Source organism: Gigantopelta aegis, chromosome 13, assembly GCF_016097555.1.
Source record: "Gigantopelta aegis isolate Gae_Host chromosome 13, Gae_host_genome, whole genome shotgun sequence".
Lineage (NCBI taxonomy): Eukaryota > Metazoa > Mollusca > Gastropoda > Neomphalida > Peltospiridae > Gigantopelta > Gigantopelta aegis.
In genome coordinates, this window is record NC_054711.1 from 4,527,257 (window position 1) to 4,553,202 (window position 25,946).

At 38.8% G+C, this 25,946-nt stretch overlaps 1 protein-coding gene across 1 annotated transcript in view; it reads left to right on the forward strand.

Annotated features, from left to right (window-relative positions):
* The window catches only part of LOC121387627 (N-acetylneuraminate 9-O-acetyltransferase-like), a 59,419-nt gene that overhangs the window by 28,796 nt on the left and 4,677 nt on the right, over nt 1-25,946 (forward strand). Inside the window, exons 9-19 of the mRNA XM_041518795.1 lie at nt 1,478-1,602; nt 4,287-4,357; nt 8,170-8,290; nt 8,939-9,047; nt 10,596-10,685; nt 12,182-12,301; nt 18,096-18,161; nt 22,838-22,994; nt 24,033-24,112; nt 24,568-24,672; nt 24,971-25,111. Coding sequence (XP_041374729.1) covers nt 1,478-1,602; nt 4,287-4,357; nt 8,170-8,290; nt 8,939-9,047; nt 10,596-10,685; nt 12,182-12,301; nt 18,096-18,161; nt 22,838-22,994; nt 24,033-24,112; nt 24,568-24,672; nt 24,971-25,111 — 1,185 coding nt within the window. The remainder of the gene's footprint in view (nt 1-1,477; nt 1,603-4,286; nt 4,358-8,169; nt 8,291-8,938; nt 9,048-10,595; nt 10,686-12,181; nt 12,302-18,095; nt 18,162-22,837; nt 22,995-24,032; nt 24,113-24,567; nt 24,673-24,970; nt 25,112-25,946) is intronic.

Below are 25,946 nucleotides of genomic sequence, written 5' to 3' on the forward strand. Positions count from 1 at the left end.
AACCCAAAATCGCAAGATTTAAAAAAAACATTATTACAATAAGTTATATGAATACTTTATATACTTCTTAACCTTAGATCTTGGTTAAATATTATTATTATTTTTTTTTTTAAGTTTAATATTATTATGATTTAATACATATTTAAAAAAAAAAAAATATTTTATCCAAAAATGTTAAGAAGATGAACAAGAAATAAAAAAATTAATTAGTACATTTACGGTATTACACTTACAGCCTTACAGGTTGCGTTACATTATCATTTGTGGTTAGTGTACCTAAGTACCAAAGACAAATTTATATAAATCTTATAAATTAATATTCAGTTTTTACTATAATGAGGAATGGTGGCGTGGTACTTATTTAAAATCATTATAATGATGCAATAAACATTGTATTTTCATTAATCATAAGTAAAACCTCATTACGGACAACGGGACATCGTGTGAAATATACCGGAATTATACCCATTTCCGTGAGTAACTTTATGTCAATGTCAAACACAAAATTTTTTAATTGTACAAAAATAATTTCTTGAAGTGTACCCTTATAACCAACATTTTACCGCACAAACATACAAAATTAACTGACACAAGTATGTTTATACAGCTAATTGGTCTTTTCGTTGTCTTGCTGTGACATGTGATTTTAACATGCATATGTGTATCGCTGTCAACTCAGGAGTCTGGCAGTTCAGATTCGTCATAGTTGCATTATGTAATCCAGTGGGAAGACATTTTACAATTCAGAGGTGTTATTAGAACTAAATTGGATAGTTTTTTTTTTTTATATGGCAACACTGAATGTCAATACACAGTCTGTTGAATTAGCGGCAACATGCTTCGTAGTCATTACGATGACAACAAACATTATAATAACACGTCATTTTATAAACTCCATGTGCTTTTTTAACAATATAAATAGGCTATCCCACAATTCTCACTTCGGCAAAGGTTAAACAGTCGGGACAATTCGGCCTGTTAATTCTCGGAAACCGAAAGTAGTCGACATTTTCCGAATGAGAAAAAAAAATGCAGAGTTACTTCCCTTCTGTTATTTTGACAAAAAGAGGATCGATTTTTTTTTATGCTTACAAAAATGTCATTTAACAGGAGAAACTGTCTCCCGCACAGGTGAAAGGGGATTTGATCAAATATCGGGAGACTCCTACGAAATCCGGGAGGGTTGACAGGTCTGAATTTACTACAAGTTATTTATTTCTGAGCCCATTGTTTTCTATAGCCCATTCCCTCAGGGAACACCTTTTTTCATACTATGGAATTTAATACAAGTTATTTATTTCTGAGCCCATTGTTTTGTAATTTGCACACAAAAATAGTTCTTTTTATAGTAATTTTTAATTTTATTTCCAAAACACTTTTACTTTTCTTCTGACGTCAAACCAAACTGAAATAATTAACAAAAAACATATTTGTGTGAGGATGGAATGGCCAATAATTGGTTTGTTGTGTGTTGTAGGATGTTCAGATTCTGCTCAATATGTACTGTAACAACGAGATGAACTACCACGACGGAACGTGCTGCAACACCCCGGAGCCCGCCACCACTCTCCAGATCATCACAGCAGCATTCTTCCTCGTTTGGTATGTGCATTCTCATCCTCCTTTGTGTAGCCACCGCCTCCTCCTTCCTCTTTGGTGTATTCTCATCCTCCTTTGTGTAGCCACCACCGCCTCCATCCTCTTTGGTGTATTCTCATCCTCCTTTGTGTAGCCACCACCACCTCCTTCCTCTTTGGTGTATTCTCATCCTCCTTTGTGTAGCCACCTCCTCCTCCTTCCTCTTTGGTGTATTCTCATCCATGATTCTACTACTTCATGTATTCTGGTATTCTCCTTCGAGCATCATCGTTCTTCGTGTATTCTCTTTCTTCGTGCATTCTCCTTCGTGAATTCTCCTTTGTGTATGCTCCTCCGTGAATTCTCCTCCTTCGTTTATTTTATTTTATTTATCTGTATATTTTACTCCTTGAATTCTCCTCCTCAGTGTATTTTCCTTCTAAAATTCTCGTCATCCATAAATTCTCCTCCTTTCTGTATTCTCCTTCTAAAATTCTCGTCATCCATAAATTCTCCTCCATTGTGTATTCTCCTTCTAAAATTCTCATCATCCATAAATTCTCCTTTGTGTATTCTCCTTCTAAAATTCTCGTCCATAAATTCTCCTCCATTGTGTATTCTCCTTCTAAAATTCTCGTCATCCATAAATTCTCCTCCTTTGTGTATTCTCCTTCTAAAATTCTCGTCCATAAATTTTCCTCCATTGTGTATTCTCCTTCTAAAATTCTCGTCATCCATAAATTCTCCTCCTTTCTGTATTCTCCTTCTAAAATTCTCGTCATCCATAAATTTTCCTCCATTGTGTATTCTCCTTCTAAAATTCTCGACATCCATGAATTCTCCTCCTTTGTGTATTCTAAAATTCTCGTCATCCATAAATTCTCATCCATTGTGTATTCTCCTAAAATTCTCGTCATCCATAAATTCTCCTTCGAGTATTCTCCTCCTTTGTGAATTCTCCTCCTCCGAGAATTCTCCTTCGTGTATTCTCCTTGATGTATTATCTTCCTTCATGTATTCTTCTCCTTTCTGTATGCTCCTCTGTGTATTCTCCATGGCATTCTACTTTCTGTATGCTCCTCTGTGTAATCTCCATGGCATTCTCCTTTCTGTATTCTCCTCTGTGTATTCTCCATGGCATTCTACTTTCTGTATGCTCCTCTGTGTAATCTCCATGGCATTCTCCTTTCTGTATTCTCCTCTGTGTATTCTCCATGGCATTCTACTTTCTGTATGCTCCTCTGTGTAATCTCCATGGCATTCTACTTTCTGTATGCTCCTCTGTGTAATCTCCATGGCATTCTCCTTTCTGTATTCTCCTCTGTGTATTCTCCATGGCATTCTACTTTCTGTATGCTCCTCTGTGTATTCTCCATGGCATTCTCCTTTCTGTATGCTCCTCTGTGTAATCTCCATGACATTCTCCTTTCTGTATTCTTCTCCCTCTATGCTGCTCTGTGTATTCTCCATGACATTCTCCTTTCTGTATGCTCCTCTGTGTATTCTCCATGGCATTCTCCTTTCTGTATTCTTCTCCTCTGTGTATTCTCCATGACATTCTCCTTTCTGTATTCTCCTCTGTGTATTCTCCATGGCATTCTCCTTTCTGTATTCTTCTCCTCTGTGTATTCTCCATGGCATTCTCCTTTCTGTATGCTCCTCTGTGTAATCTCCATGGCATTCTCCTTTCTGTATTCTCCTCTGTGTAATCTCCATGGCATTCTCCTTTCTGTATGCTCCTCTGTGTATTCTCCATGGCATTCTCCTTTCTGTATGCTCCTCTGTGTATTCTCCATGGCATTCTCCTTTCTGTATGCTCCTCTGTGTATTCTCCATGGCATTCTCCTTTCTGTATGCTCCTCTGTGTAATCTCCATGGCATTCTCCTTTCTGTATGCTCCTCTGTGTATTCTCCATGACATTCTCCTCTGTATTCTCCATGGCATTCTCCTTTCTGTATGCTCCTCTGTGTATTCTCCATGGCATTCTCCTTTCTGTATGCTCCTCTGTGTATTCTCCATGGCATTCTCCTTTCTGTATGCTCCTCGGTGTAATCTCCATGGCATTCTCCTTTCTATATTTTTCTCCTCTGTGCATTCTCCCTCTTTGTTTATTCTCCTCCATGTAATGTCCTCCATGTATTCTCCTCCTTTGTGTATTCTCCTCCTCCGTGTATTCTCGTCTGTGTGTTCTCCTTGGCATTCTCCCTTTTCTTCTCTTCCTCCTGCTCCTCCTCATTATTATTACACAAATACTTGTACATGTACTTTTAATTTATTATTATTTATGACAAGAAACTTATGACATGTCTGGTAGAATTGTACAGTGGTTTGAACTTAACGACAGCACCGACGGTATTTGCTGTTGTTGCGATATGAATTGCGTTAGGTCAACGAATTTTCCGATGGCAGTTGTTTTGCTGTTGGATAAAACATTATGGCTGTTTGTTAAAGGGATAATTTTTGGGTTCTATATTTGTTGCAAAGGTTACTGGTTTAAAATTGCTGTAGACAATCTCAGAAATGCCGTTGGTTATCATTTTGCCTTTGGCAAAAACACTTCAAAATTACCATAGGTAACAAATTCTTAATTTCGAGCCCTGTAATGGCATGTCAATGAAACTTGGTTTGTAGTGGCATGTACAGTGCACTGAAAACGTTTATGGTTGGCAAGAGATTTAATTCCGCAATTTTTTTTTTTTTTTCTCAGCTTGGTGTCAGCTATTGCTTTGTTACTGTACAGAAGAAAACTTTGTCGTAATGGCATAAAGACCAGAACAGGTGAGAAAGAGTCTTTTTGAGTCTGCTTACGACAATTACTTTGTTGAAGGCATCGAGTAATTAATGTGTAGCCAAATTCAGGGCTAGCTCGGACACTCGCCAATTGCGAATTTCAAGAACAGTTTGCAAATTTTGTTTTAATTTGGCGAAATAATTTGATGAAATAATTGATATTTTAGTAGGAAATAACTGGGTTAATGCAGTTTTTGAAGTTTGACAGCTAATTTGATGAAATAATTGATATTTTAGTAGGAAATAACTGGGTTAATGCAGTTTTTGAAGTTTGACAGCTAATTTGATGAAATAATTGATATTTTAGTAGGAAATAACTGGGTTAATGTAGTTTTTGACGTTTGACAGATAATTTGATGAAATAATTGATATTTTATTTGGAAATAACTGGGTTAATGCAGTTTTTCAAGTTTGACAGATAATTTGATGAAATAATTGATATTTTATTTGGAAATAACTGAGTTAATGCAGTTTTTGACGTTTGACAGATAATTTGATGAAATAATTGATATTTTATTTGGAAATAACTGGGTTAATGTAGTTTTTCAAGTTTGACAGATAATTTAATGAAATAATTGATATTTTATTTGGAAATAACTGGGTTAATGCAGTTTTTCAAGTTTGACAGATAATTTGATGAAATAATTGATATTTTGTTAGGAAATAACTGGGTTAATGCAGTTTTTGACGTTTGACAGATAATTTTATGAAATAATTGATATTTTATTAGGAAATAACTGGGTTAATGCAGTTTTTGACGTTTGACAGATAATTTGGCAAAAGTTTCTGCTGACCTAGAGCTAGCCCTGATATTCTATGCAATGCTTTTATGCCATTCACCATTTCCACCTTACTGCCTTTTGCTAATGTTTTGTTGGTGTCATCTTGGCCAATTGACCGGCCTCGGTGGCGTAGTGGTTAGGCCATCGGTCTACAGGCTGGTAGGTACTGGATTCGGATCCCAGTCGAGGCATGGGATTTGTAATCCAGATACCGACTCCAAACCGTGAGTGAGTGCTCCGCAAGGCTCAATGGGTAGGTGTAAACCACTTGCACCAACCAGTGATCCATAACTGGTTCAACAAAGGCCATGGTTTGTGCTATCCTGCCTGTGGGAAGCGCAAATAAAAGATCCATTGCTGCCTGTCGTAAAAGAGTAGCCTATGTGGTGACAGCGGGTTTCCTCTAAAAAATAGTGTCAGAATGACCATATGTTTGATGTCCAATAGCCGATGATAAGATAAAAAATCAATGTGCTCTAGTGGCGTCATTAAATAACACAAACTTTACTTGGCCAATTGCTTCCTACATGTGTATTTTTAGTGTCATACAACCTTTTACTTTGGACAATTATCACATTTATTATATTAAGCAGCATAAAGTTATCCTTGGCCTCAATTCACCGGCCTCGGTGGCGTCGTGGCAGGCCATCGGTCTACAGGCTGGTAGGTACTGGGTTCGGATCCCAGTCGAGGCATGGTATTTTTAATCCATATACCGACTCCAAACCCTTAGTAAGTGCTCCGCAAGGCTCAATGGGTAGGTGTAAACCACTTGCACCAACCAGTGATCCATAACTGGTTCAACAAAGGCCATGGTTTGTGCTATCCTGCCTGTGGGAAGCACAAATAAAAGATCCATTGCTGCCTGTCGTAAAAGAGTAGCCTATGTGGCGACAGCGGGTTTCCTCTAAAAATTGGTGTCAGAATGACCATATGTTTGACGTCCAATAGCCGATGATAAGATAAAAAATCAATGTGCTCTAGTGGCATCGTTAAATAACACAAACTTTACTTGGCCAATTGCTTCCTACATGTGTATTTTTAGTGTCATACAACCTTTTACTTTGGACAATTATCACATTTATTATATTAAGCAGCATAAAGTTATCCTTGGCCTCGATTCAGTAAAATTCAGAAAGATGTGATAGTGGTAAAGTTTTCTGTCACTTTCAAGATTATCTGTTGCAATTTCTGTGTTAGCTCTTGGGGCTTCCCATAGCATTTTAGCATGGTGGGACATCATGCCTTAAAAGGACATACCCTAGTTTTTAAACACTTCAGCATATTTTTCACTATTAGAGCCGTTTATGATAACTGAAATCAAACATTACTTTTATTTTATTATTTAGATTATCCATTTCTGTAGAACCGAAGTGTTCCTGGTCATCCTGGTGTTTGTAGTACTAAAAAATGTCATTTTTCATATTTTTAAAAATACATGTGCGTCTGAGAAGTAGCGGTTTATTGATTCAAGTTTATTTTAAGGATATTTCCTGTTTTAACATCACAGACTCTTCTTTCACTCTGTTGTAACTTTATCCAAATGTGTTACAGGTTTGTAAATTAACTGAACTTAGTGTTCATTTTTTAATGTGTTAAAACTAGGGTCTGTGCCTTTAGTAGTCTAGTGCCATCATTTCATTCTTAGTAATTAATTCTAAAATAGATTTGATAAAACACCCTGAAAATGAACAGCTACATGTATGCATACTAGTTGCAGTTTAAAAATGCGGAGTATCATAATGGGATCCTCGGGGAGTACGTTCCAGCCAGTTTCAAAATGCGGGGTATCATAATGGGATCCTCAGGGAATACGTTCCAGCTAGTTTCAAAATGCGGGGTATCATAATGGGATCCTCAGGAAGTATGTTCCAGCCAGTTTCAAAATGCGGGGTATCATAATGGGATCCTCAGGGAATATGTTCCAGCCAGTTTCAAAATGCGGGGTATCATAATGGGATCCTCAGGGAATATGTTCCAGCCAGTTTCAAAATGCGGGGTATCATAATGGGATCCTCAGGGAGTACGTTCCAGCCAGTTTCAAAATGCGGGGTATCATAATGGGATCCTCAGGGAGTATGTTCCAGCCAGTTTCAAAATGCGGGGTATCATAATGGGATCCTCAGGAAGTATGTTCCAGCCAGTTTCAAAATGTGGGGTATCATAATGGGATCCTCAGGGAGTACGTTCCAGTCAGTTTAAAAATACGGGGTATCATAATGGGATCCTCAGGGAGTACGTTCCAGTCAGTTTCAAAATGCAGGGTATCATAATGGGATCCTCAGGGAGTAGGTTCCAGCCAGTTTCAAAATGCGGGGTATCATAATGGGATCCTCAGGCAGTACTTTCCATCCAGTTTCAAAATGCGGGGTATCATAATGGGATCCTCAGGGAGTACGTTCCAGTCAGTTTAAAAATGCGGGGTATCATAATGGGATCCTCAGGGAGTACGTTCCAGTCAGTTTAAAAATGTGGGGTATCATAATGGGATCCTCAGGGAGTACGTTCCAGTCAGTTTCAAAATGCGGGGTATCATAATGGGATCCTCAGGGAGTACGTTCCAGTCAGTTTAAAAATGTGGGGTATCATAATGGGATCCTCAGGGAGTATGTTCCAGCCAGTGCACCACGACTGGCAAATCAAAGGCCATCGTATGTGCTATTCTGTCTGTAGTATGGTGCATATAAAAGATCCCTTGCTACTAGTGAAAAAATGTAGCAGGTTTCCTGTCTAAGACCAAATGTCAAAACTACTAAGTGTTTGACATCCAGTAGCCAATGATTAACAAATCAGTGTACTGTAGTGGTGTCGTTAACCAAAACAAACTTTATTTAACTCGGGGAGTAATATTAAAGATTACAGGAAAGTGATCTCTTGCCTGGATAGGATAAAATGGTTTACTTTAATGTTTTGTCATAATCTATAAATCTATAAATGGTTTAAGCAAATTTTAAATTACAGATGCCTGGATTCCTTCATAATAAATATGCTGACTGAGGTATTTTATGTTATTTTCAGAGAATGGACCAAGGAATGGACAGAGCACTGTGCCACCGGAGACAAGTGATGCTGTGTTCGATGTGGTTACCTCCCTTGCCAAACTGGGTCTCATAATGGCCTACTTCTACCTTTGTGACAGGTACGAGACAATATTTTTATACTACTGCATTTAAAAACTACAACTGTCTTGTTTTTGCTAAATGCCTTTCTAATAATGGGGGGGGGGGGGGGGGGTGGGCAGGATTTAGCTCAATCAGTTAAGTGCTTGCTTGAGGTGCTTGCATCGCAGGATCAAACCACCGCGGTGGATCCATTCAACTGATCATGCTTTTTCCCGTTCCAACCAGTGCACCACAACTGGTCAAATGCTGTGGTATGTGCTTTCCTGTTTGTGGGTAAATGTATATAAAAGATCCCTTGCTGCATTAGAAAAGTGTAGCGGGTTTCTTCTTATGACTACGAGTCAAAATTGCCAAATGTTTGACATCTAATAGCTGATGATTAATTAATCAATGTGCTCTAGTGGTGTCATTAAACAAAACAGACTTTAACTTTCTAATAATGTTGGTGGGATGTAGGTCAGTTGTAGAACATTCGCTTAATTGTTAATGATTTTTTTTGTGCATTCCCTTGTTATAGTGTGATACGATGTCAAAATTTTGTGTAAATGTCTTGCATTTCCTTATATTCTTGCATTTCCTTATATAAAGTTCACATTTACAATTTCATAATTTTCATTTTGCCATGTGTTGCATTTTCTGTGAACCTGTTTTCTGTTTTATTTCAGGACAAATTTCTTCATGAAAGAAAACAAATATTTTACACGGGTTAATTTTTTCTTGCCTTTTGCTTACATCATGATTCTGGGGTTTTTCTTCACTGAAAAGACTGATAAAGTAAGTCTTTTGTTTGGTGTTTGTGTGTTGGATGAATGGATGGAATTTTAGGTCAGTGAATGGGTTTTAGTTAACGAATTGATGGATTGAGGGAGGGAAGGGAGGGTATATTTTAGGTGAATGAAGGAGATACGATGTAACAAATTGAGGGAGGGAGGGAATGGGAAGGGAGGGTATATTTGAGGTGAATGAAGGAGATACGATGTAACAACTTGATGGATTGAGGGAGGGAGGGGATGAGAAGGGAGGGTATATTTGAGGTGAATGAAGGAGATACGATGTAACAACTTGATGGATTGAGGGAGGGAGGGGATGGGAAGGGAGGGTATATTTGAGGTGAATGAAGGAGATACGATGTAAGAAATTGATGGATTGAGGGAGGGAGGGGATGGGAAGGGAGGGTATATTTGAGGTGAAAGAAGGAGATACGATGTAAGAAATTGATGGAGGGAGGGAGGGGATGGGAAGGGAGGGTATATTTGAGGTGAATGAAGGAGATACGATGTAACAACTTGATGGATTGAGGGAGGGAGGGGATGTCGAGGGAGGGTATATTTGAGGTGAATGAAGGAGATACGATGTAACAACTTGATGGATTGAGGGAGGGAGGGGATGGGAAGGGAGGGTATATTTGAGGTGAATGAAGGAGGTACGATGTAACAACTTGATGGATTGAGGGAGGGAGGGGATGGGAAGGGAGGTATATTTGAGGTGAATGAAGGAGATACGATGTAAGACATTGATGGATTGAGGGAGGGAGGGGATAGGAAGGGAGGGTATATTTGAGGTGAATGAAGGAGATACGATGTAACAACTTGAATTTCTTGTACAAAGATTTTGATTGGTATTGTGTACACTGGATTTGCAAAAGTTTATAATTTAAGCAAAAATGTTTTAAGTATTGTACAAGTTATTGGTAAAAATGCTGTTGTAGCCAAACATATTTTAAACTAATACTGTTGCTGATCCCCGTCGTTGGACCATTGGGCTATATCTTGTTCCAGCCAATGCTCCACAAGTGGTATAACCAAGGCAGTGGTATGTACTATCCTCTCTGTGAGATGCTGCATATAAAAGATCCCTTGCTGCTAATAGGAAAGAGTAGCCCACTGCATGTGGCCAGCCTGTTCCTCTTTCATTATCTGTGGGGTTTTTCTCGTTCCAACCAGTGCACCACAACTGGTGAAAGGTCATGGTATGTACTTTCCTGTATGTGAGAAAGTGCATATAAAAGATCCTTTGCTGCTAATGAAAAGATTTAGCAGGTTTCCTTTATTGACTTCGAGTCAGAATTACCAAATGTTTGACATCCAATAGCCGATGATTAATAAATCATTGTGCTCTAGTGGTGTCGTTAAACAAAACAAACTTTACGTTCATTATCTATGTGGTCCTTAAGTATACTTGTATGTCCAACACCATATATACATGTAAGTGTAATCAAAATGTGTCGAGTGCATCGTTACATAAAACATTAATCAATGTGCTCTTTTTCTTTCAGTTATAGTACATGAACATGTGCATATTTGTATTATTTTTTATTTTCAGACAAGTGTAATGCATCGAGACCAAACGGATGAGTGGAAAGGGTGGATGCAGCTCGTGTTCCTGATATATCATTTAACCGGAGCCAGTAAAGTGAGTTTCATATTTAGCATAGGGGAGATTCAGGTAATTGCAGATGCTCTTGGCTTCCACTGTTTGTCACTTGGTAACAGAACACTACACGATGACGCCTACCTAACACTTAAATGAATTTGATTGGCTGTTTTTCCTGTCACTGTATATCACAATCAGCCATTGGGTAAATTCTATTTTGTTACCATTAATTATAATAATGTAAGAATGGTTAGAGGAGGGGAAATGCGGACATACGTTGGTAAAATGCAGATATGATCATAGGATACAATTTTCTTTTAATCGACAGCATTTTAAACATTTATTTTGTTACAGAATATAAATATTAAACCAGTAAATCTCTAAAATTATCTTTGATCAATTTAAACTGAGTAAACTAATAATTATGTGAAATTAGGTTAAAGTTATTTTCTGATCCTAAAGTTTTGTCTTTTGAGTAAAAATGCTTCCATTTTTAACACAAATGAAATAAAAATGAGTTAATTATTATAGAATAACTTTTTATTTAGAATAGATCATACCTGCAGTATACTTATTTTGCTGTCGTTCAATGGCAGATTGGTTTATTCTGTTAATTTTATCAAACAGTTATTATTGTTAGTTCTGTTGGCTAATAATGCAAGTTTTATATTTCTTACAAATCACTTAATTAAAGGTTTAATCCAGTGATATTAGTTTTGTAGCATCATTCACTAATGTCAAAAAAACCGGCGTCGTGGTTAGGCCATCGGTCTACAGGCTGGTAGGTAATGGGTTCAGATCCCAGTCGAGGCAGGGGATTTTTAATCCAGATACCGACTCCAAACCCTTGAGTGAGTGCTCTGCAAGGTTCAATGGGTAGGTGTAAACCACTTGCACTGACCAGTGATCCATAACTGGTTCAACAAAGGCTATGGTTTGTGCTATCCTGCCTGTGGGAGGCGCAAATAAAAGATCCCTTGCTGCTAATCGGAAAGAATAGCCCATGTAGTGGCGACAGTGGGTTTCCTCTCAAAATCTGTGTGGTCCTTGACCATATGTCTGACGCCATATAACTATAAATAAAATGTGTTGAGTGCATCGTTAAATAAAACATTTCTTTCTTTCACTAATGCAAAATACGACAACGATGACAGTTTTAATAAATTGATTAGTTAACACATTAATTTTAGGACATCTATAGTATATAAATTGTTGGAGGAGTTTTTCCTGCTTGTCTAAGTTGTCATCTTTAGGGTTTGACAAATGCATTAGCCCTTGGTCCTGGCTAGCGAATGTTTGGTCTGGGCTAGTGGAAATGATCAACCGAATTACAATAATACATGTGTGTTAGAGAGAGAGAAAGAGAGACAGACAAAGAGAGAGGGAGGGGGCTGGGGGAGAGAGAGAGTGAGGGGAGGGAGGTGAGAGGGAGGGTGAGAGAGAGCGATAGAGAGGGAGGGAGGGTTTGATTGTTTGGGTTGGGAGGTTGAGATTTTGTAGTCATACACTGCATTTTGTTGTGTTTTCGTTTGCAGGTTCTTCCTCTATACATGCATATTCGTGTTCTGGTGTCGTCGTACCTGTTTCTGTCGGGCTACGGACATTTCACATACTTCTGGACAAAGGGCGATTACGGGCCATTCCGTTACTGTAAGGTGAGATATTTATTGTGCAGTTCTTTCACGTTTAAACATGGAAATAAATCAGGTTTACCAAGCCCTGGATTTGCCCACGGCAACCGGCAATGCTGTGGAGATTTTAATTCTCATTTTGTTGTCATTGACATTCCAGTATTTCAAGGAGAGATGTGTATATTGTGTTGTGTGTATATTGTGTTGTGTATATTGTGCTGTGTATATTGTGCTGTGTATATTGTGCGGTGTATAGTGTGTGGTGTATGTATTGTGATGTGTATATTGTGATGTGTATATTGTGTTGTGTATATTGTGATGTGTATATTGTGTTGTGTATTGTGATGTGTATATCGTGTGGTGTATATTGTGTGGTGTATGTATTGTGATGTGTATGTTGTGATGTGTATGTTGTGATGTGTATGTTGTGTTGTGATGTGTATGTTGTGTGGTGTATATTGTGTGGTGTATATTGTGTGGTGTATGTATTGTGATGTGTATATTGTGATGTGTATGTTGTGTTGTGTATGTTGTGATGTGTGTATTGTGTCGTGTATATTGTGTCGTGTAGGTATTGTGATGTGTATATTGTGATGTGTATATTGTGTTGTGTGTATATTGTGCTGTGTATATTGTGCTGTGTATATTGTGCGGTGTATAGTGTGTGGTGTATGTATTGTGATGTGTATATTGTGATGTGTATATTGTGATGTGTATATTGTGTGGTCTATATTGTGATGTGTATATTGTGTTGTGTATATTGTGATGTGTATATTGTGTGGTGTATATTGTGATGTGTATGTTGTGTGGTGTATGGTGTGTGGTGTATGTTGTGTGGTGTATGTTGTATATTGTGATGTGTATGTTGTGTTGCGTATGTTGTGATGTGTATGTTGTGATGTGTATGTTGTGATGTGTATGTTGTGTTGTGTATGTTGTGTTGTGTATGTTGTGATGTGTATGTTGTGATGTGTATGTTGTGTTGTGTATGTTGTGTTGCGTATGTTGTGTTGCGTCTGTTGTGTGTGTTGTGTTGCGTACGTTGTGTTGCTTACGTTGTGTTGCGTGTATATTGTGTTGTGTATGTTGTGATGTGTATGTTGTGATGTGTATATTGTGTTGTGTGTATATTGTGTTGTGTATATTGTGATGTGTATATTGTGTTGTGTGTATATTGTGTTGTGTATATTGTGTTGTGTATGTTGTGTTGTGTTGTGTGTGTTGTGTTGTGTGTATGTTGTGTTGTGTATGTTGTGTTGTGTATGTTGTGTTGTGTATGTTGTGATGTGTATGTTGTGATGTGTATATTGTGTGGTCTATATTGTGATGTGTATATTGTGTTGTGTATATTGTGATGTGTATATTGTGATGTGTATATTGTGTGGTGTATGTTGTGTGGTGTATGTTGTGTTGTGTATATTGTGATGTGTATGTTGTGTTGTGTATGTTGTGATGTGTATGTTGTGATGTGTATGTTGTGTTGTGTATGTTGTGATGTGTATGTTGTGTTGTGTATGTTGTGTTGTGTATGTTGTGTTGTGTATGTTGTGTTGTGTATGTTGTGTTGCGTATGTTGTGTTGCGTCTGTTGTGTGTGTTGTGTTGCGTACGTTGTGTTGCGTACGTTGTGTTGCTTACATTGTGTTGCGTGTATATTGTGTTGTGTATGTTGTGATGTGTATGTTGTGATGTGTATATTGTGTTGTGTGTATATTGTGTTGTGTATATTGTGATGTGTATATTGTGTTGTGTGTATATTGTGTTGTGTATATTGTGTTGTGTGTGTTGTGTTGTGTTGTGTTGTGTTGTGTTGTGTTGTGTTGTGTTGTGTCGTGTTGTGTGTGTATGTTGTGTTGTGTATGTTGTGTTGTGTATGTTGTGTTGTGTATATTGTGTTGTTCTTTTAGGCTTTAAAATGGAAATTAATTATGTTAAAGGGTGGCGGGACATAGCCCAGTGGTAACGCGCTCGACTGAATCGCAGTCTGTTTGAGATTGATCCCCGTTAGTGGAGCTACTTATCATTCTAGCCAGTAGCACCATGATTGTTTTAAAAAAACTATGGTATGTGCTGTCCTGTCTGGGATGGTGCATATAAAAGATCCCTTGTTTTAATTGGAAAATGTAGTGTGTCCTCTCTAAAACTATATGACAAGATTAAAACATTTTGAAATCCAATAGCCGATGATTAATAAATCAAAGTGCTCTAGTGGTGTTGTTAAACAAAACAAACTTTAAACTTTAACTATGTCGATATAACATCATTATGGAGCAACTGACCCAAATTTCTGAGTTACATATTTTTGTTGTTTCGCTTCTTATAAAGTTTAAAGTTTTCTTTTTGTTTAATGACACCACTAAAGCACATTGATTTATTAAACATTGGCTATTGGATGTCAAACAATAGTCTTAGAGAGGAAACCCGCTATATTTTTCCATAATCAGCAAGGGATCTTTTATATGCACTATCCCACAGACAGGATAACATATACCACGGCCTTTGGTATTCCAGTCGTAGTGCACTGGTTAGAACGAAAAATAGCCCAACGTGCCCACCGACGGGGATCGATCCTAAACCGACTGCACATCAGGCGAGTGTTTGACCACTGGGATACGTCCCACCCTCGCGTCTTACAAACACCAAGATGATCAGAAACATACAGGAATTGATATAATAGATCATTTAAGTAATAAGTTGTATGTCATGTTTAAAGTTACAGACCTAGTATCAGGCCCCAGTGAATGGACAAGGGATCTTATATATGCACCATCCCACAAACAGGATAGCACATATCGCAGCGTTTGAAATACCAATCCTGGTGTACTGGGTGGATCATTAAAGGGCCAGCCCACTGACGGCAATCTTTTATGTGCACCATCCCAAAGACAGGATAGCACATACCGCAGCCTTTGATATCGCAATCATGGTGTACTGGCTGGAACGAGTTAGGGCCCACTGACGGGGATCGATCCTAAAACCACTGATAAAAACTTTAAAAAAAAAAATTGTTCTGGTTTCTTTTACCCTTTGGTGACGGAACAGCATTCTGTGCACCGTTAGTTTAATTAACTTGTAGGTGTGACTGCGCATGCTATTAGAAAAAGCTCAACCCATAATGACATTCCAGCACAGACATGGTGTGATATGAAAAAAAAAAGTTTGTTTTGTTTAACGACACCACTAGAACACATTGATTTATTAATCATCAACTACTGCATGTCAAACATTTGGTAATTTTCACATATAGTCTTAGAGAGGAAACCCGTTAAATGTGTCCATTAACCTTTAGACTACTGGATTAATTTTTGACAAAAACCACGTTGAGTGGGTACAAGTTTATAATTCAATTCACTTAAATGTTTTATAAATACATGAAATAAAGTTCATATTGGAATGGGTAAGTATTATTTTCATGGGTTTTTCTCATTTTTATGATATTTTAGATTAGTTAATATTAATTAAACTTGGGCAAAAAAAAGAAGAAGTTGCATTTACTTATGGGCATTTGTGGCCAGCTGTCCAGTATTTATGTCCATTATTCCCGATAACAGTGGTTTTCCGACCAGAATTTAAAAAAAACTAAACTACATGTATGATTCATATCCCAATATTGGGTGATTTTCGTTGTTGGTAAAGCAATCAAATGTATTATCACAATCTACTGTCACAATCAGTTATTGATCCCTGAAAATTACTGTGATGTACCGCTATTGTTGTCAAGCGAAAATATTTGCCACCATCTTGTGGGAAATATGAATTGGGGAAATGCACTGTATGCAATGTACAATATGTCAACTGGCGTGACGTCGGGCGAGACATCTCGCCTGCTGTAGTCAGAAGGTTAATAGCAAGGAATCTTTTATATGCATCATCCCACAGATAGGATAACACATACCACGGCCTTTGGTAGACCAGTCCTGGTGCACTGGCTGGAACGAGAAATAGCCCAATGGACCCACTGACGGGGATCGATCCTAGAGTTACCGTGCATCAAACGAATGCTTTGCCACTGGGCTATGTCCCATCCCGGTGTGATATGAATTTCATATACATGTGGTAGATTCTTCATTTTGTGCTATAATATATGTATGTGATATGCCATTTTGACAGCCTGTCGTTTAGAAGTGCATTTGGTTCATGTTTTTCACAGTGTAGATATGTTCAAGTCTTGGTACTTACATGTAGGTTTTTGTCCACAGAGATGAAAATTGTATGGAATTTTCTGGGATTCCTGATTATAATGAAGCCTCAAAACATTGAGAGAACAATATATTTGTTCACCTGGCACTTGTGAATTAAGAAAATGCCACAGCAAAAACAAAACATGCTTTGAAAAATCTGATGTTGTTCACAATAAAAAAAAGTGCCGTGGAGAATGCAAAACTTTGTGGTAATCCCCGCAGAATTGCTGATTGTCATGGGTAATTGCACGGGTTGAATTTAGGGTAACACATTTTTCGTTCGTGCATTAAATTTTGGACATTGATTACATGGTTGTACATGTAGCAAGTTATGCAGAATGAAATGGGTTACCTTAAAAAAAGAATTTGACATAACCCAGAAAAGCAAAAGCAAAATTTAAATTCTCAGAAAGCTGTTAGTACTACCGGTTTGCAGAAATGAAAAATATCTACTAGTCCACCAAACCAGTCTCAGAACTATTTTCACTGGTCCATCAGAATTTTTCTAGTCCATTCTATTGTTACAATTATACAAACTTCAAATGATCACTCATTTTTATTACCGCTTTCGTTGTGCTTATATTCTTAATAATTTAAAACTGGTCAAACAAGAGTAATAAACTATGAATAAAATTAATCAGACTGCAAAAGGAAGGCCACCCTGCTATAGGGCCAGAACTTAACGATTTCACCGACATCAACTGCCGTTGAGATAGACATGTATATTGCTGTGGGTTGACAGCATCACTGACCACTAGATAAAAATTACAGCCGTTGGTAAAACTCGTCAACAACAGAAAAATGAATATATATATATATATATATATATCTGCCAGTAATTTACATTTTTAAATTTGAAATATGTCTACATTCAACCAAATAACCTTTCAGTGATATTTATTTGCTGCAAAAATCTCCGTTTTAAGCATTGACAGTAGGCAGGTTCAAAATTGCCATCGGTGGGACGTTTCACTCATGGCAATTTAACAAAAACAAATTGCCATGACAAATTCTTAATTTCGAGCCTTGTGCTGGTTTTATTTTTTATGTCGGACATTTGGCAAGTGGACTGGTTCTTTCTGTACCATTGTACTACATAAAAATTATCTCCAAGTTCCTCATTCTTTGATGAAAAGTCCCACACTGTGCATGGCTTTCCAGATCATCCATGGTTGTTTTCATCTCTGTATCGGAAATTAAGTGCATTTTTATACTATTTATTGCATGTGCACGCTGCTCCAAAACATCACCGACTTGCTAACCGTGCTGGGGTGTTGGTAATCAAACGTCCATTCTTCTCATTCCTTTCATCTTTTATTATGTACACGTAAAGAGTTGAAATATACTTTTAAAAAAGCCATCAGTTGATAACTCATTTCAGCTGCACTGCGTAACTGCAAATTAAATTTGAATATTGGCGGATTTATTTCCAAATTCTTCCCGATGTCCGTTTCAGGTGCTGCGTATTTTCCTAAATAAAGAATGATCCTTTTAATAGTAATAAGCCTGTTGAGAAGTTGCCTAAGTTGCTGATGAAATGTGACAGCTTCTAGCTCATTTTAATACGCTTGGTTTATCTGTAGAGGTGAAGGTCACTTGGCTCTGCCACAAGACTGCATCTGCTCTGTATTCTTTCAGAATGGGTGTCGGCAGTGGGTCTGCTATTGGCATATGAGAAAGAATGGCTTGCGTCGGGTTTTAGAAGTAAGTCCACCACCTTTCTCTTCTTGCTTTGCTACACTTGCAGCTTTCAACACTCGTAGCTTTCGACTTCATGCTTTCGGCACTAGTATAGATGTAGCTTTGACTCTGGTATCTTTCGACTCACATAGCTTATGACTCTTGCAGCTTTCGACATTCACGTTTTTTTTACTCTTGCAACTTTCGGCACTTGTAGCTTTTGACTTATTGCTTTCGGCACTAGTATACATGTAGCTTTTGACTTTGATATCTTTCGCCACACATACGTGTTGCCTTCAACTCTTGCAGCTTTTGACACTCAGTTTTTGAGTCTTGCAGCTTTTGACACTTGCAGCTTTCAACTCTCGCACCTTCTGGCACTTGTACTTAGCTTTTGACTGACCTGCAGCTTTCAACTTTTGCAGCTTTCAACTCATGCAGCTTTCAACTCTTGTAGCTTTTGGCACTCATAACTTTTAACATTTGCAGCTTTTATCACATGTAGCTTTTGACTCTTGGAGCTTTTTGCACTCATAGCTTTTTGCACTCATGGCTTTTGGCACTCATAGCTTTTGACTCGGGCAGCCTTTTGGCACTCGTAACTTTTGACACGAGCAGCCTTTTGGCACTCATGGCTTTTGACTCTAGCACTCTTTTGGCACTCATAGCTTTTGACTCGGGCAGCCTTTTGGCACTCATGGCTTTTGACTCTAGCACTCTTTTGGCACTCATAGCTTTTGACTCGGGCAGCCTTTTGGCACTCATGGCTTTTGACTCTAGCACTCTTTTGGCACTCATAGCTTTTGACTCGGGCAGCCTTTTGGCACTCATAGCTTTTGACTCGGGCAGCCTTTTGGCACTCATAGCTTTTGACTCGGGCAGCCTTTTGACACTCATAGCTTTTGACTCGGACAGCCTTTTGGCACTCAGCTTTTGACTCGGGCAGCCTTTTGGCACTCATAGCTTTTGACATGAACAGCCTTTTGGCACTCATGGCTTTTGACTCTAGCACTCTTTTGACTCGGGCAGCCTTTTGGCACTCATAGCTTTTGACTCGGGCAGCCTTTTGGCACTCATAGCTTTTGACATGAACAGCCTTTTGGCACTCATGGCTTTTGACTCTAGCACTCTTTTGACTCGGGCAGCCTTTTGGCACTCATAGCTTTTGAGATGAACAGCCTTTTGGCAGTCATAGCTTTTGACATGAACAGCCTTTTTGCACTCATAGCTTTTGACTCGGGCAGCCTTTTGGCACTCATAGCTTTTGACACGAGCAGCCTTTTGGCACTCATGGCTTTTGACTCTAGCACTCTTTTGACTCGGGCAGCCTTTTGGCACTCATAGCTTTTGACTCGGGCAGCCTTTTGGCACTCATAGCTTTTGACATGAACAGCCTTTTGGCACTCATGGCTTTTGACTCTAGCACTCTTTTGACTCGGGCAGCCTTTTGGCACTCATAGCTTTTGAGATGAACAGCCTTTTGGCAGTCATAGCTTTTGACATGAACAGCCTTTTTGCACTCATAGCTTTTGACTCGGGCAGCCTTTTGGCACTCATAGCTTTTGACACGAGCAGCCTTTTGGCACTCATGGCTTTTGACTCTAGCACTCTTTTGGCACTCATAGCTTTTGACTCGGGCAGCCTTTTGGCACTCATGGCTTTTGACTCAAGCACTCTTTTGGCACTCATAGCTTTTGACTCGGGAAGCCTTTTGGCACGGGAAGCCTTTTGACTCTAGCACTCTTTTGACTCGGGCAGCCTTTTGGCACTCGTAGCTTTTGACTCGGGCAGCCTTTTGGCACTCATAGCTTTTGACTCGGGCAGCCTTTTGGCACTCATAGCTTTTGACTCGGGCAGCCTTTTGGCACTCATAGCTTTTGACTCGGGCAGCCTTTTGGCACTCATAGCTTTTGACTCGGGCAGCCTTTTGGCACTCATAGCTTTTGACATGAACAGCCTTTTGGCACTCATAGCTTTTGACATGAACAGCCTTTTGGCACTCATAGCTTTTGACTCGGGCAGCCTTTTGGCACTCATAGCTTTTGACTCAGGCAGCCTTTTGGCACTCATAGCTTTTGACATGAACAGCCTTTTAGCACTCATAGCTTTTGACTTGGGCAGCCTTTTGGCACTCATAGCTTTTGACATGAACAGCCTTTTGGCACTCATAGCTTTTGACATGAACAGCCTTTTGGCACTCATAGCTTTTGACTCGGGCAGCCTTTTGGCACTCATAGCTTTTGACACGAACAGCCTTTTGGCACTCATAGCTTTTGACACGAACAGCCTTTTGGCACTCATAGCTTTTGAGATGAACAGCCTTTTGGCACTCATAGCTTTTGACTCGGGCAGCCTTTTGGCACTCATGGCTTTAGACTCTAGCACTCTTTTGACTTGGGCAGCCTTTTGGCACTCATAGCTTTTGACTCGGGCAGCCTTTTGGCACTCATAGCTTTTGACTCGGGCAGCCTTTTGGCACTCACAGCTTTTGACTCGGGCAGCCTTTTGGCACTCATAGCTTTTGACTCAGGCAGCCTTTTGGCACTCATAGCTTTTGACATGAACAGCCTTTTGGCACTCATAGCTTTTGACTCCGGCAGCCTTTTGGCACTCATAGCTTTTGACTCGGGCAGCCTTTTTGGCACTCATAGCTTTTGACATGAACAGCCTTTTGGCACTCATAGCTTTTGACATGAACAGCCTTTTGGCACTCATAGCTTTTGACTCGGGCAGCCTTTTGGCACTCATAGCTTTTGACTTGAACAGCCTTTTGGCACTCATAGCTTTTGACTCGGGCAGCCTTTTGGCACTCATAGCTTTTGACACGAACAGCCTTTTGGCACTCATAGCTTTTGACACGAACAGCCTTTTGGCACTCATAGCTTTTGACTCGGGCAGCCTTTTGGAACATATAACCTTTGACTCTTGAAGTTTTCTCAATCATAATGTTCAACTTTTGTACTTTTACCATTTCCAGCCCTCGTAACTTTTAACTCTTAGGTTTTCAGCTCTTACAGTTTTCAGCACTCGTAGCTTATAACACTTCTTCATGTACAGGTAGCTTTTGACAATTATGACTTTCAACATTTGTAGTTTACAATTTGCCGCTTTCAGCATTTGTAAGTTTTGACTCATTATTGCTTTTGGCAAATTTTTCAAGACATGATGGGGGTGGGATGTAGCCCAGTGGTAATTCACTTTCTTGATGAGCGGTCATTTTGGGATCGATCCCTGTTGGTGAGCCCATTGGGCCATTTCTTGTTCCAGCCAGTGCACCTCGACTGGTATATCAAAGTCTGTGGTATGTACTATCCTGTCTGTGGGATGGTTCATATAAAAGATCCCTTGCTGCTACTCTCTAAGACTCTGAGCCTTTGATATACTAGTCCTGGTGCTTTGGCTGCCACATGGGTCGATCCCAGACTGACTGACTGCGCATTAGGCTTTAGTGGACGATCGCAGTTGCTTGTCCTCCTGTGCATGAGGTTTTGCTTTCACGTTGATTTATTTGCTTGCATATAGCTATGCATGTTGTTGTAAGTTTGCTTGCCTGCGCTATAATTCTTGTTTTGTTCTCACTTTGACTTAACGTTTAGATATGTAGGGATGCATATCGTTGTAAGTTTGGTTACCTGCACCATAAATTATAAATTATAATTCTGGTTTTGTTGTGACAGCTTTTATCAATGTAATTTATTTATGTGCATTGATCTGTATTTGGGTTTGGTGCCTCGTTTGGCTATGCCAGTCTGTATGCCTCTGAAACATTTTGTGTGGGGATGGGCGGGGTTTGAGGTGGGTGTGTTTGGCGGGTATGTATTGTATACTGTTTTACAATGGAGTCTAGTTTTGTGATTTAAAATGTATCCAATGTATTGTTGGGGTGAGACGTAGCCCAGTGGTAAAGCATCCACCTGATGCGCGGTCGGTGTTGGAGTGATCCCCGTCAGTGCACCCATTGCACTATTTCTCGTTCCAGCCAATGCACGACTGGTATATTAAAGGTCGTGGTATGTGCTATTCTGTCTGTGGGATGGTGCATATAAAAGATCTCTTGCTACTAACGGAAAAATGAAGTGGGTTTCCTCTCTAAGACTGTTAGAATTACCAAATGTTTGACATCCAATAGCTGTCTTATTGTGAAGTCATGTTGTGTGAAAGTTTGTTTTGTTTAACGACACCACTAGAGCACATTGATTATCAATCATTGGCTATTGGATGTCAAACATTTGGTTGTTCTGACATATAGTCGAAAGAGGAAACCCGCTATATTTTTCCATTAGTAGTGAGGGATATTCTATATGCACCATCCCACAGACAGGATAGCACATACCACAGCTTTTGATATACCAGTCATGGTGCACTGGCTGGAACGAGAAATATCTGAATGAGCTCACTGATGGGGATTGATCCCAAACCAACCATGCATCAGGCAGACCCTTTACCACTGAGTTATGTCTCGGCTCAACAAATGATAAATGTTATCACAAAACTAGACTCCATAGTAAGACTGTTCCAGCCAGTGCTCCACAACTGGTGTAACAAAGACTGTGGCTGGAACAAGAAATAGCCCAATTGTACTACCGACGGGGATTGATCCCAAACTGACTGCACAGAAAGCAAGCTCTTTACCATTGGGCTACGTCTCGCCCCTTCTTGTTTTGTGATAAAATGTATGACTTGTTGTATTTTCGTTTCAGGTTTTGTTTCGTTTGAACCTGTTGGTCATCGTGCTGTGCTTCGTGATGAACCGCCCATACCAGTTCTACTACTTCGTCCCCCTCGTGTCCTTCTGGTTCATCGTGTGTTACGTTACCATGGCGATGTGGCCGCACGTCACACAGCCGTCCGTAGAATGTAAGTTACGACTCAGTCTTATTATATGGTGTCGATCATTCAAGAACCATAACTCTGGATGAACTCTGTCTAAACCTGTCCTCTATGTAAACCGGACTATTTCGACGGTACGAAGTGAGTCCGGTTTAGACAGAGTCCACTGTATATCAATACTAGTTTGCCAAAAAGCTAATTCGAAAATTATCGTTTATACTTGTAGATGTACTGCCATTTTTGTTGTTTGGTTCAATGAAACTTGGAATTTTGTGACAGATTTTCCAAGTAAATTTGCCAAATTTCTGAGATGCTTGCGTTGTAAAACCAAACCTTTTTAGTATACCCATTCTCTCATTGGGTTTTCCCCCATCCCAGCTGCTGCCCTTCAACTGCCATATCAAAGGCCATGGTATGTGCTGTCCTGTCTGTGCAAAAGTGCATATAAAAGAAGGAAAAGGAAATGGAAATGTGTTATTTAACGATGCACTCAACACATTTTATTTATGGTTATATGGCGTCAGACCATATGGCTAAAGACCACACACATGTTGAGAGAGGAAATCTGCTGTCACCACTTCATGAGCTACTCTTTTCGATTCGCAGCAAGGGATCTTTTATACGCACCATCCCACAGACAGGATAGTACATACCACAGCCTTTGTTTCACCAGTTGTGGAGCACTGGTAAAGCACTCGCTTGATGCATGATCGGTCTAGGATCGATCCCTGTCGGTGGACCCATTGGGCTATTGCTCGATCCATAACTGGTGTAACAAAGGCCGTGGTATGTGCTGTCCTGTCTGTGGGGTGGTGCATATAAAAGATCACTTGCTACTATAATGGGAAAATGTAGCAGGTTTTCTTGAGTTGGTTTCCATTGTAACATGTTGCTTTAGGACGCATGATGATCATAAACACATATGAACTCCAGCAATAACAATATGGCGAAATAAATTTGACACATTTTAAATACGTTTTAATTATTATAAATCCCCAGACACCCCCCCCCCCCCCCCCTTCCGAAAAAAGTTAATTAACACAAAAAAAATTGTTTCTTTTGCAGCCAATACTCGGCATTATTTCTACATGGTCATCAAGTTTGTTATCCTAATCACTGTAATCAGTCTCTTCTACTTGTCAGAGGTAAGAAGTGTTTTGTAATTTACTTACAGGACTGTACCATATTGTGAACCTACTTAAACCTCTTCCAACATTGTTGAGATTCCTGGATAAAATTGACATTGTATATTTGTAGTTATCTTGCTTAAAATATCTTGGGATTTTTTTTCATATCTGGTGATGTGAAAGTTATTTTTGGCCTTGTGCTTGTAAAAGTTTTAAAGACTAGACTCATGACTTTAACGTCATAGCAACGCATACAAATGGTATTAATGATTTGTTGTGCCAGTCGGTGCACCTCAACTAATTATGTAGCGTTTTATTGTTCCTATTACATGTGAAAAAAACAAAATCCCCACACCTATATTTAAAAAAGAAATTGGTGTGTTAGGGTATTTCTGGAATCATTTTAATTATTATTGTAACATCAGTCAGGCAATATATTTAGGTTGACCTATCTAATTTACTTCAACTTTCAGGTATTTTTTGAGAAAGTATTTTTAACTCGACCATTCAAGGGTATGTTTGTGATGTCGGATGATTCCATTCATGAGTGGAGGTTCCGTTGGCAGTTGGATAGATATGTAAGTAGATCCATGTAAGATGAAAACGAAAGGAATGTTTAACAGTATTCTCCCCGCCTCCAACACATGTAGTCTGTGTGTGTTTCCTCCTCTCCCTCTCTCTCTCTCTCTCTCTCTCTCTCTCTCTCTCTCTCTCTCTCTCTCTCTCTCTCTCTCTCTCTCTCTCTCTCTCTCTCTCTCTCTCATGGTAACATGATTCGGTTACAAGGTCAGTGTTTTAAAAAAAATAGGTTTTCTTCTATTTTAGACAGCTGTGTGTTGACATTTTTTAATGTCTTGATGTTTTCTTTATTTTTAGAGTGTGGTGTTTGGGATGCTGTTTGCTTTTGGATATCAAGTGATGGTTCGCTATCAGCTGATCAATGACAGCCATAAGGAGAACCTCTTCTCAAAACACTTGTCATGGATTTCATTTTCAGTCGGGGTCTTGGGTATCGGGGTAAGTGGATTTTAAAAAATATAATTTAAATATTAAAAAAACATCTGACATTTTTCACGTCCATAGTTGTGGACTAACATTATTAAATAAACTTCAATGCACTGGGGTTTTTCAATTCAAAATTACTAAATAATTTTAGTTTGAAACCTAAATGTTAATAATTAAGAAAATACTGATATGTTTAGAATGGCACAACCGTTATAGTTGCAAGCCTTTGCTTTGATGGGCTACAACAATTCATTTATTCTCTCTGTCATCACAGCCAGTGCACCACAGGCCATGGTGTTTTTTATTCTGTCTGTGGGATGGTGCATATATAAAATATTTGTTACTACTAATGGAAAAATGTAGCGGGTTTTCTCTCTAAGACTACATGTCAAAATTACTACTAGGGATCACATCAATGTATTAATCATCGGCTATTGGATAATAGTCGATGATTAATACATTGTTGTGATCTAGTGGTGTCGTTAAACAAAACAAACTTTTTCATCCTCTCGTCTATCTGTCTGTCACATATTTTAATTGTTTCTTCCGTCACTTTTTGTAATAATATTAACTGTAAAATATAACGAAACGTTATTTTATATGGGTAAGTTGTCTTATTGAGAAGTTATTGTTTATGGACTAAAACATAATTAAAAATAAAATATGATCTTTTAGTGTCATTATTCGCAAGTATGTATTAAAATTAATTTTAAGACATGTCTGTTATTTCTTTTACTTTCATCTAGGTATGAAAAAAAATCATCTACAAACATACGCGTGAATATTTTGGTTTATATTACCAATGAATGTAAAAGAAATAACAGACAATCCTTAATTAACTCATAAA